General features: G+C 49.0%; 1 protein-coding gene across 1 annotated transcript in view; it reads right to left on the bottom strand.

Annotated features, from left to right (window-relative positions):
- PER3 (period circadian regulator 3) overlaps nucleotides 1-11474 on the bottom strand; it is a 60915-nt gene extending 49441 nt beyond the window's left edge. The window contains 6 exon segments of the mRNA XM_043578467.1: nucleotides 2017-2065; nucleotides 7329-7530; nucleotides 8735-8850; nucleotides 10191-10336; nucleotides 10761-11146; nucleotides 11378-11474. Coding sequence (XP_043434402.1) covers nucleotides 2017-2065; nucleotides 7329-7530; nucleotides 8735-8850; nucleotides 10191-10336; nucleotides 10761-10939 — 692 coding nt within the window. The 5' untranslated portion in view covers nucleotides 10940-11146; nucleotides 11378-11474.
- Nucleotides 11475-15619: the final 4145 nt, after the last annotated feature.

The following is a 15619-nucleotide window of genomic DNA, read 5'->3' as shown; positions in this document are numbered from 1 at the left end:
GGAAATGTCCGGGAAGAGGCTGGGTGGGACATCATCCCTGAAGCCAAGGAGGCTGTCACCGACCACAGGCGCGCCCTCACACGGCCCCAGAGCTAACCCGAAGGGGCTCCGGCTGGCCACAGACGGGACAATTTGAGCACCACAGACATTAATGGGAACCTTATCTTTTAGATCCCATTCTGAGATGCCAATGGAGGAAATGATGCACGACCTGAGATTCTGCTTCAGAATCATGGGGAGGGCGGGCTGAGGAGCAGGTGGTGGCAGAGATGACAGACCACTGGCCGTGGGTTAAAGTTATCGAGGCGGAATGGTAAGTGCGTACCGGTCCACTGTCCTTTCTCCTCTACTTCCCTTTATTTTGCAAATTCCAAAACTAAAGTTTTCAAATAAATGATAGACCTGAACAAAACGTTTCCTTCAGAAGTCAAAGCTCCCTGTTTCTTCCTGTCCTTCCTGCTCACCCCCTCCTGTGCTCCAGCAGCATTAGCTTCCTTGTCACTCCGCCCACAGGCCAAGCATGCTCCGCCCCAGGGCCTTTGCACTTATCTGGAACACTCTTCTCTCAGAGAGGTGTGGCTCACTCTCTCACCTCCTTCAGACTCTGGCTCCAATCAGGCTTCTCGTTAGAGAAGATTCCTTGACCCCCTGAGAACACTAGTAATCTCTGCACTGCCCAGAATTCCCTTACTCTCTTGCACTGTTCTACACGGAACTTACCGCCAGCTGACACATACACAGGCCCCTGTTTATTATTGGTCCCCCTACACACAGAATGTAAGGTCCATGAGGGCAAGAACTTTGTACCTGTAGCCTCGCCTGGCTCAGAGAAGGCACACGGGTATGTTTACTAATAAAACAAACACAAACAGCACTTACTATGTGGTAAGCACTGTTCTAAGCTCTTCATAAGAACTCCTCTGTAAAGGACTGAATGAACCAACACAGCCCTCCCTCCTGCACACCTTCCCCGGGGTATCGCTCCCCCAAGCAACGGAATACCATTAGCTCAAGTTCCCCCAACCCCACGGAGCGGCCGACTAATCCATTACAAGGCGTGTTCTCTTTAGTTTTCCACACGTCTGGAGCATTTAGGAACTTTAGTACTAATACTGGGAATCATAACATCGTTGAAACACGTTTTCTTTTTATTGACAAAGTAACAGGAACAAATTATAGTAAAAATCACTAATGACTCCTACCAGAAATCAACTACTATTAAAATTTTGGTCTGTTTTCTTCTGGTTCACTATGTCTGGACATTTTAAATCCTTCCCTTGAACAGATCTATCTTCCTTTAAAGTTATTGAAAATTTCAAAAATTCAGGGCACCTGACTGGCTCAGTCGGTAGAGCATGTGACTCCTGATCCCAGGGTTGTGAGTTCAAGCCCCACATGAGGCACAGAAATTTCAAAAATTAATTTTAAATGTGACCAAAGGACAAAAAGCAAAAAAACAAAAACAAAAACAAAAACAAAAAAAACCAAAACCAAAAAACAAAAGAACCTAAAACAATGGCCATTTGACAGTTAACTTACCATCCAGTGGTTGAGAGAGAGAGAGAAAGAGAGAGAGAGAGAGAGAGAGACAATGCCCCTCCCTGCATCACTGGCTAACAAGAATCTCTTTGCCCTTTTTCCTGATTGCATTTTTATGTAGGTAGGCATTTTGTGAATGTAGGTCTCTTCCCAATCAAAATACAAACTTCTTGGGGTGCCTGGATAGCTCAGCTGGTTAAGCATCTGACTCTTGATTTTGGCTCTGGTCATGATCTCAGGGTTGTGAGATCGAGCCCCGTGTTGAGTTCTGTGCTCGGCATGGAGCCTGCTGAGTTAGGATTCTCTCTCTCCCTCTCCCCCACTTGCTCTCTCTCTCTCACACTAAAAAAATAAACAATATATAAACTTCTGATGGCAAGATCGGAGTCCTAGATGAATCCGGAAGAATCTAAAAAGTACCAAATAAAATCAGAACATAACCCACCATTCCCGGCCCCCACAAGCCCCGAGACTTACCGGATCCTGCAGAAAAAGGATTTCACCGGAGCGAATTCGTACTGAGATGCTGCGGGAAATAAAGACAAAGTGTTACTCACCCCCTCCCAGAGCAACAGGGTAGAGCAGCCCCTCCTCGGTGAGACAAACTTGAACTATCCCCAGACAGTAAACAATTCTTTCAAAGGAGATACTCTTGGGGCTCCTGGTGGCTCAGTTGACTGAGTGTCCGACTTCGGGTGAGGTTGTGATTTCAGAGTTTGTGAGTTCGAGCCCCGCATCCGGCTCACTGCTCTCAGTGCAGAGCCTGCTTTGGATCCTCTGTCCCCCTCTCCCTCTGCCCCTCCCATGTTCACACACGCTCTTTCCCTCTCTCAAAAATAAATAAACATTATAAGAAAAAAACAAAGGAGGAGATACTCTTGAGATGTACTCACATCCAGGATCTTCCAGGGGCTTTCCTATTCTAGCAGTGGCTCTCAGACTGAGGGCACTGGACTGAGGTCTGTCCCTTACTGCTTCCCGTGGTGCATCCTCTATCGCTGAAACTGCCCGTGCTCATCTCTCCGATATCACTGCAATAATCCGGTGACACATTTACTTTGGTGATAAAACTCTATTTCACTGTAATAGTCTGGACACACCTCACGGATTGTTGACTTTGACAACTTACGGCATTTAGGTGTATGACACATACGTGTCTTTCACTTGTTTCTTGCCTGGAATAAAGTCCCCGAAGTCGGGGCCCTGGGCCAAGTGGTACGATCATCTGCGTCTCACTGTGTACTGTCCCACTGATCTACACAAGTTGGTCCAGTGTCTCTAAGGGCATTTTCTCACAATCCTCACGCCTGCCAATGATCGCACCAATTTTATTGCTCTCTGCATAAATTTTATTGGTTTGTGAAGTGGTAGTGCAGCAGCGTCTAAGTTTGCCTCGATCGAGGGGCTGAACCTTCTCCCCGGTGTTTGCTGACTATTTACGTCTCCTCTGCTTACAGCTCCTTGAATTTATCTTTTGGACATTCGCTCACTGGAGTGAAAAGTCCTTACTCATAGGAACAGAGGAAATGCTTAAAACCAAGATGTTTTAAAAAGATACACTGAAGGAGCACACACAGTGAGAGCTCTAAAGAACCAAAATACTGGGACTCCTGGGTGGTTCCGTCGGTTGAGCATTCGACTCTTGATTTCGGCTCAGGTTGTGATCCCGGGGTCGCGGGTTCGAGCCCTGTGCTGGGCTCCGTGCTGAGTGTAGAGCCTGCTCAGGATTCTCTCTCTTTCCCTCTCCCTCTTCTCCCCTTGTGCTCCTTCTCTCTTCTCTAAAAAAGAGAGAGAGAGGAAACCAAAATACTGAAAGTGGTCCAGATCTTTGCACTTCTGAGCAGAAGAATATAGGAAGAGTCAGAAAATGGGCTTTTGAATGATCAATGAAAATGTACTTGATTAAACACACACACACACACACACACACACACACAAATTCCTTTTAAAAAGGCACAGATGAGGGGCGCCTGGGTGGCTCAGTCGGTTAAGCATCCGACTTCAGCTCAGGTCATGATCTTACACTCCGTGAGTTCAAGTCCCGTGTCGGGCTCTGTGCTGACAGCTTCGAGCCTGGAGCCTGCTTCGGATTCTGTGACTCCTCTCTCTGCCCCCCTGCCTCTCACTCTGTCTCTCTTTCAAAAATAAATAAACATTAAAAAAAAAATAAAAAATAAAATAAAAAGGCACAGATGATCAAAGTATTAGAATTCAGAAAACTATGAAAGTTCCAGTCCTGGAATTCTGAAACCAGAACACTGTTCTCACAGCACGTCTGTGAGAAAGAACGAAAGCGGGGGCTGACCGGGTAGGCTTACTGAATTAATTCCTTTGAGACATGTTAACTGTCCTACCACAGAAACTACTTCAGCAAAGGCTCGAGTGAACTTACGGAGAAATTACAGCAAGATAAGCATGTTTCAAAAGTATCCTCAATTTTTTTGAGATGATTTCTATGAACAGGACTCATTCCTTAATGCCACTTTCGAATGCCCATTTTTGTGTGATTACAGATCTCATTTTATTTTTAATGTTTTATTTATTTGACAGAGATGGAGTGCAAGCGGGTGGGGGGCAGAGAGAGGGAGAGTGGTGGGGGGAGAGAGAGAGAGAGAGAGAGAGAGAGAGAGAGAGAGAATCCCAAGCAGGCTCCACACTGTCAGCCTGGAGCCTGATGTGGGGGCTCAATCTAACGACCATGACCTGGACCGAAATCAGGAGTTGGGACACTTAACTGACTGAGCCACCTAGGCACACCCCCAGATCTCCTGTTTTAAAGTTACAGCCACAGGGACTCAGCAGTCAGGAGGGGCAGTGGTTCAGAGCACGGACTCTGGATTCACACCGCCAAGGAGAAATGTGGCCCCACGCTTACTGGCAGGGTGACCTCAGGTGAGTCACTTAGCTCTGTACCTCAATGACCGTAGTGGCCAAGAAGGGGAGCAGCTCCCGGCGTCAGGGGACAGTACTGACCACAGGCCACAGCTGCTGTCCCCAGGGCCCCGTATCCGATGTCCGCTCCCAGACAGTGCCTGCACACAGAGCGAGACCGAGGCAGGACCAGTCCACGGAGACGCACGGCTCCTCCGGCGTGTGCCTGTGGCCTGGACTTGCCTTTGACTGCCTGGCCAAGCCTCCTCCTCCCCAGTCCTTGTTCCTGCTCTTTCCACATGTGTCAGATGAGCGCTGTGGGCCCTCCTCCCACGTCCTCCCCCAGCAAGTCTCTTACACAGCTGACCCCGCCCTGACGTTTGCTTTCCAGCAGACCCAAATTAACACAGTTAGCTTACCTGTCAAGTGAGGACAATGACCGTGTCTACACCTCATAAGGTTTTTGTGGAGATTAGTTAACCCACTGAAGCATGAAGGAGAGTCCCTTTCCATAGATGGTAGCAATGAGGATGATCCCCTCATGCTGCAGAACATTCCAAATACCTGCTGCCTTCCCCACCACGGGCGAGCTCGCGTCTCCCGGCAGCCCTGTGTCAGTTAACAGGCTGCCAGGAAACTAGCATTTCACGGGGAGAAGCTAGCCGGCCTCCACAGTTCACGAAGGGACAGGACTCTATTTAAAGCTCAGACCTTCTGATTCTTTGCTTAAAATTCTTTACACACGGGAAATACTGGAACTCTACCGGAGGGCAGACTCGTTTGCACTACGTATATGGAACACCAGGCACCTGAACGTAACTGCATTCTCTAGGGGTCATGTAGGACACAGAGCCCGACTGTAGGATCTCAGGTAGTAGATGTGAGCCCGTTATCACTTCCACACCTCGGCTGTCACAGTGAATTCTTGCTTTTGGAAGCGTGCGCTGAAGGAACAGTGGTCAGAGCCTTCTGTGAGGGCTGTGCGACAAACCAAAGTGGGTATGTGCTCAGAGGCCAGGCCAAAAGCGGACGACGGCTGAGTTGATAGCTTCTTCTGTCCCCTTAACGTTCCAGGAGATCAGAGGAGGGGACAGGAGGTGGCAACACAGGCCCAGCCCAGAAATGGCTCAAGAAGGGTTGGAATCCCTTGGGTGTGTGAGGCAAAGCACCGTGTGGCTAGTCACTGAGATGGGCACCGTCTCTCCATGGAGGAAGCCACCTTTTAGATCCAAAAGACGATTTCAGGGCGTATTTATGTTTTCACACGGAGGGGAAATATCACAGCAGCAAGTATTATGCAAAGATAACATGGTTGAAAAGAACAGAGACTGGAGAGGCCAGTTGGAGGAGCGGCATCGGGTAAGTGGGAGGATTGGCACACAGTGCCCGACACCTGCTCTGTTCACAGCTGTGTGTCAACACCCTGCATCCTCCCGGCCCACAGTGTTTGTTGAATACATGTTCACGGAGTGGGTGAATGACCACTAAAAGCAGAGAAACAAAGGTGGACAATTAAAGGTTGAAAATACGTGTTCACGAAAGAGGAACAGAAATGAAATCCACATTTTCGAGTGACAGGAAATGAGGAAGACAGGTGTGCGTCCTGAAGCTTATACAAACTGTACACAAAAGATGGGGCAAAGGTCTGTCACTGGAAAAAGGAGCCTGTAAGTGCAAGACTGTTCTCCACTAGACCACGTATGCACTAAAAAATCGGAATGGGCACAGAGTCCTAGATTTGCAAGATGAGAACGTTCTGGACGTGTGTTTCACAACCATGCCAACGTACCTAATGCTATGAAACTGCACACTTAAAAATGGTAAGATGGTAAATTTTGCTTTTTTTTTTTTTTACCATGATAAATCAGATTTAAATTTTAAAAAATGGAGAAAAAGGCTTGGAATCAAGAGGAAAAAGTTGATCTATATACCACGCTCTTTGAGATACACTAACAAAGGATATGAAATAAGTAATAACGGGTGGCTGTAAAAAGAAGTAACGACTTATTTTATTTTTTTTTAATTTTTTTTTTTCAACGTTTATTTATTTTTGGGACAGAGAGAGACAGAGCATGAACGGGGGAGGGGCAGAGAGAGAGGGAGACACAGAATCGGAAACAGGCTCCAGGCTCTGAGCCATCAGCCCAGAGCCCGACGCGGGGCTCGAACTCACGGACCGCGAGATCGTGACCTGGCCGAAGTCGGACGCTTAACCGACTGCGCCACCCAGGCGCCCCAGTAACGACTTATTTTAAAAAGCACATAGGACTGAGTGCCACAGAGGAAACTGTGAACAGGCATCCCAGGTTCAGGCAAATAAGCATTTCAGAAGGAAAACAAAGCAATGAGATTTGTGAACTTTTAGGGGGAAGCAAAACTAGAATGGGAGCCGACCATGACAAGTTTATCTCCAAACAAAGCAAAGAAATAATGAAGTCAATTTCAGAGAAAAAAACATTTAATTTTATTAACTTAGAGGGAACAGAGTCTTCATAACAATTAACCTGCTATTGAGTTACACAGGCTATCACACCATGTGTATGATATATAACCTACATAGTTAATCAACTTGACTAAATGACAGCATATTGATTGGAACTTTTTGTCATGAGAAGCATTTAAGTGCTGTTTTCGTCACATTGACTATTTACTGTTTAATTTTTTTTTAAGTTTTACTTATTTTTAGTAATCCCTATGCCTAACGTGGGCCTTGAACTCATGACCCTGAGATTAAGAGTTGTGTGCTCCTCTGACAGAGTCAGCCAGGCACTCTACATTCTGACTTTTTAAAATAAAGAGGTAAGAAAAACCATACAGTTTGCAGATTCAAAATAATGTGTCAATTTTGGTCCTATCACTCAAAGAATGAAACTGATCTTTACGAGGCAAGATAAACATCTGAGTATCGGTCCCGTTACCTCTTTGGGTCCAGCTGTTCCAGAAGGGAAGCTGAGCGTGGACAGTGTGTGCACAGAACACCCTCACATCTTGGGGGGCGAGCAGTTCAACAAAGTGCGAGGACTCCAAGAAATCCTTCTTACAGTTCAGGATCGAAGTGGCCTGTTCAGAAACGTGCACTAACCTTCCAGACAGAAATGAAAACACTGCCACAAAGGTATCCTATAAAAAACATTGGAGATGAATGCCAACACTGAGATCCTTACAGCAATATTCCCTGAAAGCTAAACTTCTAGACTTCTAACGTGATCAAAAGCTTAAAACACGCACACGTGTCCCACAATGGCCATGTAATTCTCCAATATACAGCTTAGCCATCACCGTAGAACCTGCATTTTACCTCCTGAAGGTCTGATTTCTATACCAAAGGATACACCAGCTCCTCCTATGTCTACTAAGCGTGCATGTGGCGCGTCTGCTTCTGACTCCTTCTCGTTTGCAAACCAGGGGGACTGTCCTCTCTTCACCAACGGAGAACTCTAGGCTTTAGGACCAGGCTCGAGATTCCCCTCCCTCGAGACACCGTCAGTAGAGAAGAATAACTTCTCTGATTTGTTCCATCAGACATCTGGAACGTTTATAACGGGCCACAGTTTGTGTCTGCAATTCTAGCACCGGCATGCCTTCCTGTCTGGCTTTATTTTGGAGATCTTAAAGGGGAAATGTTTTCTTAAACTTCAGTGTGTATCGCATCTCGGCCACACCCGCAGCAGTACCATAAACACCTCGGTCAGTGAAACAAAAGCTACTGTGGTTTTAGCACAGCTCATGTTCTGACAGGACAAAATCGTTACGTTACAATCGCGCTGAAGTCTAAACATGACTTGAATTAAGAAGTAATCTCCATCGCGTCAGTAAAGGATGCGGTTGAATTATTCAGTCCACATGAAGAGATACACATTCAAAACAGATACACTAAATGTCTCTTCCAAACGTTACCCAAAAAATGACAGCATCTCAACTGACCTGTTCTATAAAATCCAGCTGTTACAACTTAACGTAGTAGGTATTGGAACTAAGAATGTTATAAATACAAATTAACAATTCGGGGCTTAGAATAAAATGAGGGCGACCGCTCTGCAGTTTATTTTTTTCCTCTTAATTCCAGAAAACTCAGGGAAGCTCAGGATGTTGGGGCACCTGAGAAGCAAAGCACAGAGAACCACCGCTCGCGTGCTGCCTCCTGGTTTTAGGTCCACGCTCTGGCGAGGGCCGTATACTACACAACACCTCCATGGTAATCTGCTTTCTAGCCTCAAATTGTGGTTTCTGCAACTCCAAATTATTAGGTTTAAAAATCTACATCTAGATAAAGTCGTTAGGAAAAATCACCCTGGTTGATACGGCAAAACTTGGGAATCCTTACTGTGTTTTTGGAAGCGTGTTCTGAAGCAACCGTGCTCAGTTCCTCAAGACTGTACGTGGTCACATCTGCTCGAGGTGCTCCATCTGGACGGAGAATCTGGAAAAACTCAATGTTTGCTAAGAAACACAAGAAAATAAAGAGGCGGTCCAGTGACAACAGTATCTCCAGGAAGGAAGTTTCACTACCGTTCAAGTTGGCTCGTTTTTCAGGATGAGGACACCTCAGCGTGTTTTCCTCAAAACCACAGCATCATCTGCACCTAAAATACTGACAGTTGTACACACCTAAGCCTTGGAGTTTCAGGATTTTTTGATGTGCCACATTGCGAGGAGCAGGACCCACTGAAGGTACTAAAACCAAAAATTTCGAACACATACATGTGACATGTTTATGGCAGAAACATTACTTCAGTACTCAAGAACTGTGTGTCCTACACGAAGTCGCAGAGATTTATGCTAATGAAAATGTGTACTTTATGAAATCCCTGCAAACGACAAGTCAGAGATAAAAAGGAAAAGGTGTTTGTAATTGTTCATTTTTAATTTGGTAGATTCCTGATATATCGTGAAGGCACCGGAACAGTATGTGGATGACAGCGAACGGGGAATTGCATTTTCTCAAATGTATTTTTTCCCCAATAACCTTAGAAGACAAGGATTTTTTTTTTTAATGTTTCACAGAAAGTAGTTTTAACTTTTATTTATTATTGAGAGACAGAGAGAGAGCATGAGCATGGGAGGGGCAGAAAGGGCGGGGAGACACAGAATCTGAAGCAGGCTCCAGAGGCTCCGAGCTATCAGCACAGACAGAGCCTGACGCGGGGCTCAAACCCACAAACTGTGAGAGCATGACCTGAGCCGAAGTCAGATGCTGGACCGACTGAGCCACCCAGGCACTCCAGAAGACAATGATTCTTTAAAAAGTGAGTCTTCGGGGGCGCCTGGGTGGCTCAGTCGGTTCAGCGTCCGACTTCGGCTCAAGTCATGGTTTCACGGTTTGAGGGTTCGAGCCCCACATCAGGCTCTGTGCTGACAGCTCGGAGCCTGGAGCTGGCTTCCGATTCTGTGTGTCTCCCTCTCTGCCCTCCCCTGCTCATGCTCTGTCTCTCTCAGTCTCTCAAAAATAAATAAACATTAAAAAACATCTTTTTTAAAGTGAGTCTTTAAAATGTGCCCAAGTGTACGCTCCTGCAGCAAATCACAAAATATGGCACGGGCACTAAACAGCAGTTCCTAAACCATTACACAAAAAAGGTTCCTTCTCCTGATGTTCCTAATTTGCACACCTACCACGCTACTAGAATCAGTGTAGACTTCCTCCTCACCCATCCAGCACCATAAAAAGCTCAAAACATTTCAGGGACTAGAACCACACTGACAACTCTTCCTGCTCGGCTGAGGTTTACGAGCAAAATGATGTACTTGCACCACTGGACTTTCCCTCCGTCTCGTTTTACCTTGCACACCGTGCACACGACCAAGGGCATAGTTGAGGGCGTCTAGAGTGCTCGGCTTATTGGGTCTCTCTGATGGGAAATATTTTTTCATTTCTTGGACAACCATCATAAGCTCTTCGGAAACTCTGTTTCCATCTTGCCGTTCACTGGAAGATTAAAAAACGAAACTCAACTCACGCTTTGGATGACGAGAACAGCCAAAGTTAGTCCACTGCACGGCAGGTGAGGTGCCCAGCAACTTTCTAAGTGCTCACCACGGATCAACTCATTTAGTTCATGGGTCTGTTTCTGGTTTGACGGGTGTGGGATCCCAGCCCAAGAAATAAGGGGTGATCATCAAACATTCTCTGTTCCTTCTCATTCCCACTTGAGCCCCCATTCCAGCTAAATCCTTAACCACTCCTTCCGTACGTGTGGTTCTCTTCGGGAATTCTTCAGTTTCCCAACGTGTTTCACCCGGAGTCGTCCAGTATCCCCCTAAACCTTCTCCTAGGCTCACAAACAAAGGAATACAAGGGTTTCAGCCCTCCTTCCCCGAGGAACAACGACGCAAGAATCACGGTGTGTCACCTGTTGCTGCTCTCCGCGCGTGGGCTCTGCAGGTGGTACTTCTGGCTCCACATCTCCTCGTGTCCTTTCCCCAGGGCCTCAGGGTCGCAGGCCCGTGGTCCTTCAAGTTCCGGAGGCCCGGTCTCCCTGGAGTCCAGAGACTTATGGCTGGACTTTTCTAGATCTTCACAGGGGTCCATCTTTTGCGGGGCAGCCCTCAGTCCGTTGCCTGCCGCTCACTCTGCGGGCAGCGGCAGACCTGGATTCCTCATCTCGGCGCGTGCGGTCGCCGCAGGGAAAGCTCCAAGTCACCGGGAGCCGGCGGCCACCGACCCCCGCTCACCTGGACGAAGTCTTCTCTGCGGGGTCTCCATGCAGTCTCCGACGGCCCCGCTTCAGGAGGCAGCCTGGGGGCGACACAGGGCACGAGTGTCCAGGGAAACGGGCGGCCTGCTGCGGGAGCCGGACTGCAGGAGGCCCCTCGGCGCCGACGGCTCCGCAGAAACCGGACCCGGGCAGGGAAACTTCCCGCGCAAAGTTGCGGACCCCCAGGTTCCCGGCCCGGCACCGCCCGGCCGCCGGCCCAACGGCACAGGGCGGCCTCGGGGGAGACCTCCCGGCCCCGGCAGAGCACTCACCTGCTGCCGCAGCCACTGCCGCCACCGCTCCCCGGCGCGGGGCCGGGCCGCGAACCGTCCCGAGGCCCGCCGCGCGCCGGGTGGCCGCGGGCGCCGCGCCCCCTGCGCGCCACGTGAGGCGGCCCCGCCCCCCAGCCGCGCGATTGGCCGCCGCGGCCAGCTGTGCGGGCCTCCATTGGCCCGGGGGCGGGGCCTCGGCCGGGGCGCCCCGGTTACTTAACCCGAAGCGAGTGGGCGGGGAAAAGACGCCGACGCCCTTTACGTAACGCCGGTGTTCGGGTAGTGGGTGGTGCTCGGCCAATCCGGAAGGCGGGCGCGTAGGCAGCAGGGGAGGGGCCCTCAGAGGGTGGAGCCCGGGCCGGGAGAGCCGAGCGCTCCGCCCCTTTCACGGCACCGGGGCGGAGAGGTGGGGTGGGAGGGAAAGAACAGCGGGGCGGCTGGAGCCAGCACGGCAGGGATAGGGCGCTCGAGCCGCCAATCACGAGAGGGCGGGACCCGGGCGGGGTGGGCCGGCCTCCACGTGAGGGGCGGGTGTTCCGGCAGGCGGTCGGGCGCGCAGGTGGCCGAGGCGGTGCGGGCCCGGGTCGGGGACAGTCCTGGGGGGCGGGGCGGGGCGGGGCGGGGCGGGGCGGGCCCCACCCCCGGGCCCCACCCCCGCCCCCACCCTCACCCCCACCCCCACCCGGGCGCGGGTGGAAGGCTCTCGTCGTCCAAGCCTTTTTCGCGCCTTCTCTGGTTCCCTTATTTGCGTTTTGCTCAGCCTTCCTGCTTTCTCGCCTTTCAGCTCTTGAGGCTTGGAGGACCCGGGCTGTGAAGCAGCTCTCCGGAAGATCAAAGCCGTTTTTCAGAAACGGAATTTTGACGACGGACTTTACACGTTGCCCCGGTCTTCTTTAGGTGACAGGTTGATTTGGCAACTGGGGGAGGACAAGTGTATGTAAAAAACACTGTCAGAAAAGGAAGGTGCAGAGAAACCCTTTTCAAAAATACCAGTCTGATGGTTTTTTTCGAATGTGTGTTAACTCAGCCCAAGGGCAGAGCTCCGCCCCTCTCCAGTGCCTGGCACATCAAAAATCTTCAGTGTTTATTGGATGAATGAAAGGAATTGTATAGAAACGGGGGCGGGGAATGAAGTGTGACAATTGTTTATATCATGTATTGGATAATCCACCTCATTTTCCCAGATGATGGCAGATCTCACTGTCCTCTTGTGTTTTTGTCAAACTGCTTTCGAAAGCACATTTATTGAGTGGATTATTTAGGCGGGGATGATTCCGGTCCCTGAGAACGCCTGGTGGCACAAGTCCCTGCCATTCAGGGTGCCTACATTTTATGAAGGCGTAAAACAGGAGCAAGTCCATGGGGGTCAGAAAGTGGAAAGTACTGTGTGGAACAGGAAACCAGCTAATGGGATGAAGTGTGGCTGGGACAGGGATGGAGGGTGAAGGAGGCAAGAGACACATTATCCTGGTGACTAGGGAAGCCTCTCTGAGAAGGTGAACTGAAACCTGAGTTTGTGTATGGCGGAGGGGGAGGGAGCAGAATGCACCTGCTGAAACCTGACAGCACGCGTGCTGTCAAGGAACAGAAAGGCAATATAGTTTGCCTGGAGAATAGACGGAGGAGGAATGGTGTGAGGGGAGGTCAGCAAGTTAGGAAGCACCGGATTATAGTTCGGGAGCACAACTTGGGTTTTCTTCTAATGGTAGTGGGAAGGGGAGGATTTTAAGCAAAACAGTGACCTGTATCAACCAGAATGCCACACAGGAAGCAGGTAACAGGAAGCTGTTAATTACGAGAAGAGGCTGAGGACGGCTCAGACTAGGGTGGCACCAGGAGGGATGGTGACAGGAGCCATTGGACGTGGGGTGCGTTCAGGGCACGGAAACTTGCCAAGGAGTTGAATGTATGTTGCGAGAAGAGAGCGTGATCCAGGGTGACTCCTGGGTCTTTGGTTTAAGCAGTGCTGTGTTTCGTGGGTCATCAACTTAGATGGACAAGTCTGGGGATGGCAAGTTTTGATGAAGGGAGAATGGAGACTCGGTTCCCACATGTTATGTCTGAGATGTACATGACACAGGCAGGTGGGATTGTCAGATGGGCGAGTGAATCTCCCAGCCTGGAACTTAAGGGAAAAGCGAGGATGGAGATTTGGGAGAGGCAAGAGCCCTATGGTGTTTACAGTCATGTGGGAAATGGTGTTGACATTAGAGTGCAGACAGAAAGAAAAGGGCCAATGGCCAAGACCGGGGGCACATGGAGATTCAGAGGCCGAGCAGAACACCAAGTGAAGGGACATCTGGGTGGCTCAGTCGGTTGAGCGTCTGACTCCTGACTCTTGATTTCGGCTCAGGTCATGATCTCATGGTTTGTGAGCTGGAGCCCCGTGTCAGGCTCTGCGCTGACAGCGCAAAGCCTGCTTGGGATTCTCTCTGTGTGTCTCTCTCTCAAAAATAAACAAACTTAAAAAAAAAAAAAGTTAAAAAAAAAAAAAGAGAAAGAGAGAGCCAAGCGAAGAACAAGGAGCCATAGATGGGGTTGGAAGAAAAGCAGAAGAATGTTGGGTCGTGGACACTAGATAAACTATTTCAGGGAGAGAGCTATCGACTGTATCAAATGCTCGTGACTCAGTAAGACAAGGGCTGAGGATTTCCTGTTGTGTTTCACCAAGTCGGTGACCTTGGTTAAAGATGTCTCAGTAGTGTTGGCTGGAGGAGAAGCACAGTGTGAGGCAGTGACAACAGGGAGCCGTGGGGAGGGATTTTGCTGTGTGGGGCTATAGACAAGTGTTGTTCGGAGGGAGGGATGTGGGGATCACAATTAGGGGCTGACAGGGCTATTCGGTTAGGAGCGAGAAGGGAAGAAGCGGGAGAAAGCTGCAGACAACAGGGAGTTGCTGGAGGGGAGGCTTCCTTTAGGCTCGGAATCCACAAGCAGGCACCTGCGTTAATGGGATTGTCCATGGTCTTGTGGGCATAAAGACAAGTAGATTTTGAAATGCACTTAGCTTGCTATTTAAAGGATGGGAACAGACTGAGGGTTGAGGGAGGGTGGTGGAGAGGGGAAAGTGGGCGATGGGCACTGAGGAGGGCACCTGTTGGGATGAGCACTGGGTATTGTGTGGAAACCAATTTGTCAATAAATTATATTTTAAAAAAAGGATGAGAAAAAAAATCAGTTATTTTCCAATAACTATGCCATAATTGGTTTATCTAGTGCATTGTAGTTCAACAGGTTGAATTTTCTGCTTGCCTGAAAAGCAGCTCAGTTGCAAATAGGGATGCTATTTTTTCATTTAAAAAAATTTTTTTAAAGTAATCTCTACACCCATTGTGGGGCTTGACCTCACAACCCCGAGATCAAGTCACACGCTCCACTGACTGAGCCAGCCAGGCGCCCCAAGGATGCTATTTTTAAATGCACAAAAACAGTTTGGTTAATTTTAAAGCAACACTCCTCACTCAAAACCAATTAAAAAAAATCACCATACTTTAAGAAACATTTTGTTAGTGATGCAAATACAGACTTTATCATGTAGGATTCATCACTCATTAGAAAATAGTTATGAGACAAGAGGAGTTTGCTCCATTCTTTGACTGAAATCAATTGCCACCAGGAAGGCAAATGTTCATAAACACGTTGCATTTATCCTTCCGGTGACACGTGTTCTCTGCCCCCTCTGAGGTTAGGCATGGTCATGTGACCTGCTCCGGCCAGTAAAATGTGAGCAGAGCTGTCAGCCCCACTTCCAGACAGAGGCTTGGAGAGCCAGTGCGCAATCCCTGATGTTCCCTTCCTGCCGCAGCGATACACAGTGAACCAGAAACGAATGTTTACAGGAAGCCCCTCCCCGAGCCACTGATGATAGGGGCTTCCTGCTGCCTGGCATTGGACGTGTACCCTGAGTGAGGAAAGAACTCTAATAAGCCGTTGAGATTTTTATCTATAATGTTTGTTATACAGCACACCTGCAGCACATTCTGAGTGACCTGTGTGGTGATCGAAAATATCAGCAAGTCCAGGGGCACCTGGGTGGCTCGGTCAGTTGAGCGCCTGACTTCGGCTCATGGCGTGATCTCCCAGTCCGTGAGTTCGAGGCCCCGCGTTGGGCTTTAAGCTGTCAGCACGGAGCTTGCTTGGGATCCTCTGTCCCCCATTCTCTCTGCTCTTCCCCTGCTCATGCTCTCTCTCTCAAATATATATATGTATATACATATATATACGTATATATATTTATATATA

Source organism: Prionailurus bengalensis, chromosome C1 (genome assembly GCF_016509475.1).
Source record: "Prionailurus bengalensis isolate Pbe53 chromosome C1, Fcat_Pben_1.1_paternal_pri, whole genome shotgun sequence".
Lineage (NCBI taxonomy): Eukaryota > Metazoa > Chordata > Mammalia > Carnivora > Felidae > Prionailurus > Prionailurus bengalensis.
This window is presented reverse-complemented; position numbering and strand designations above follow the sequence as displayed.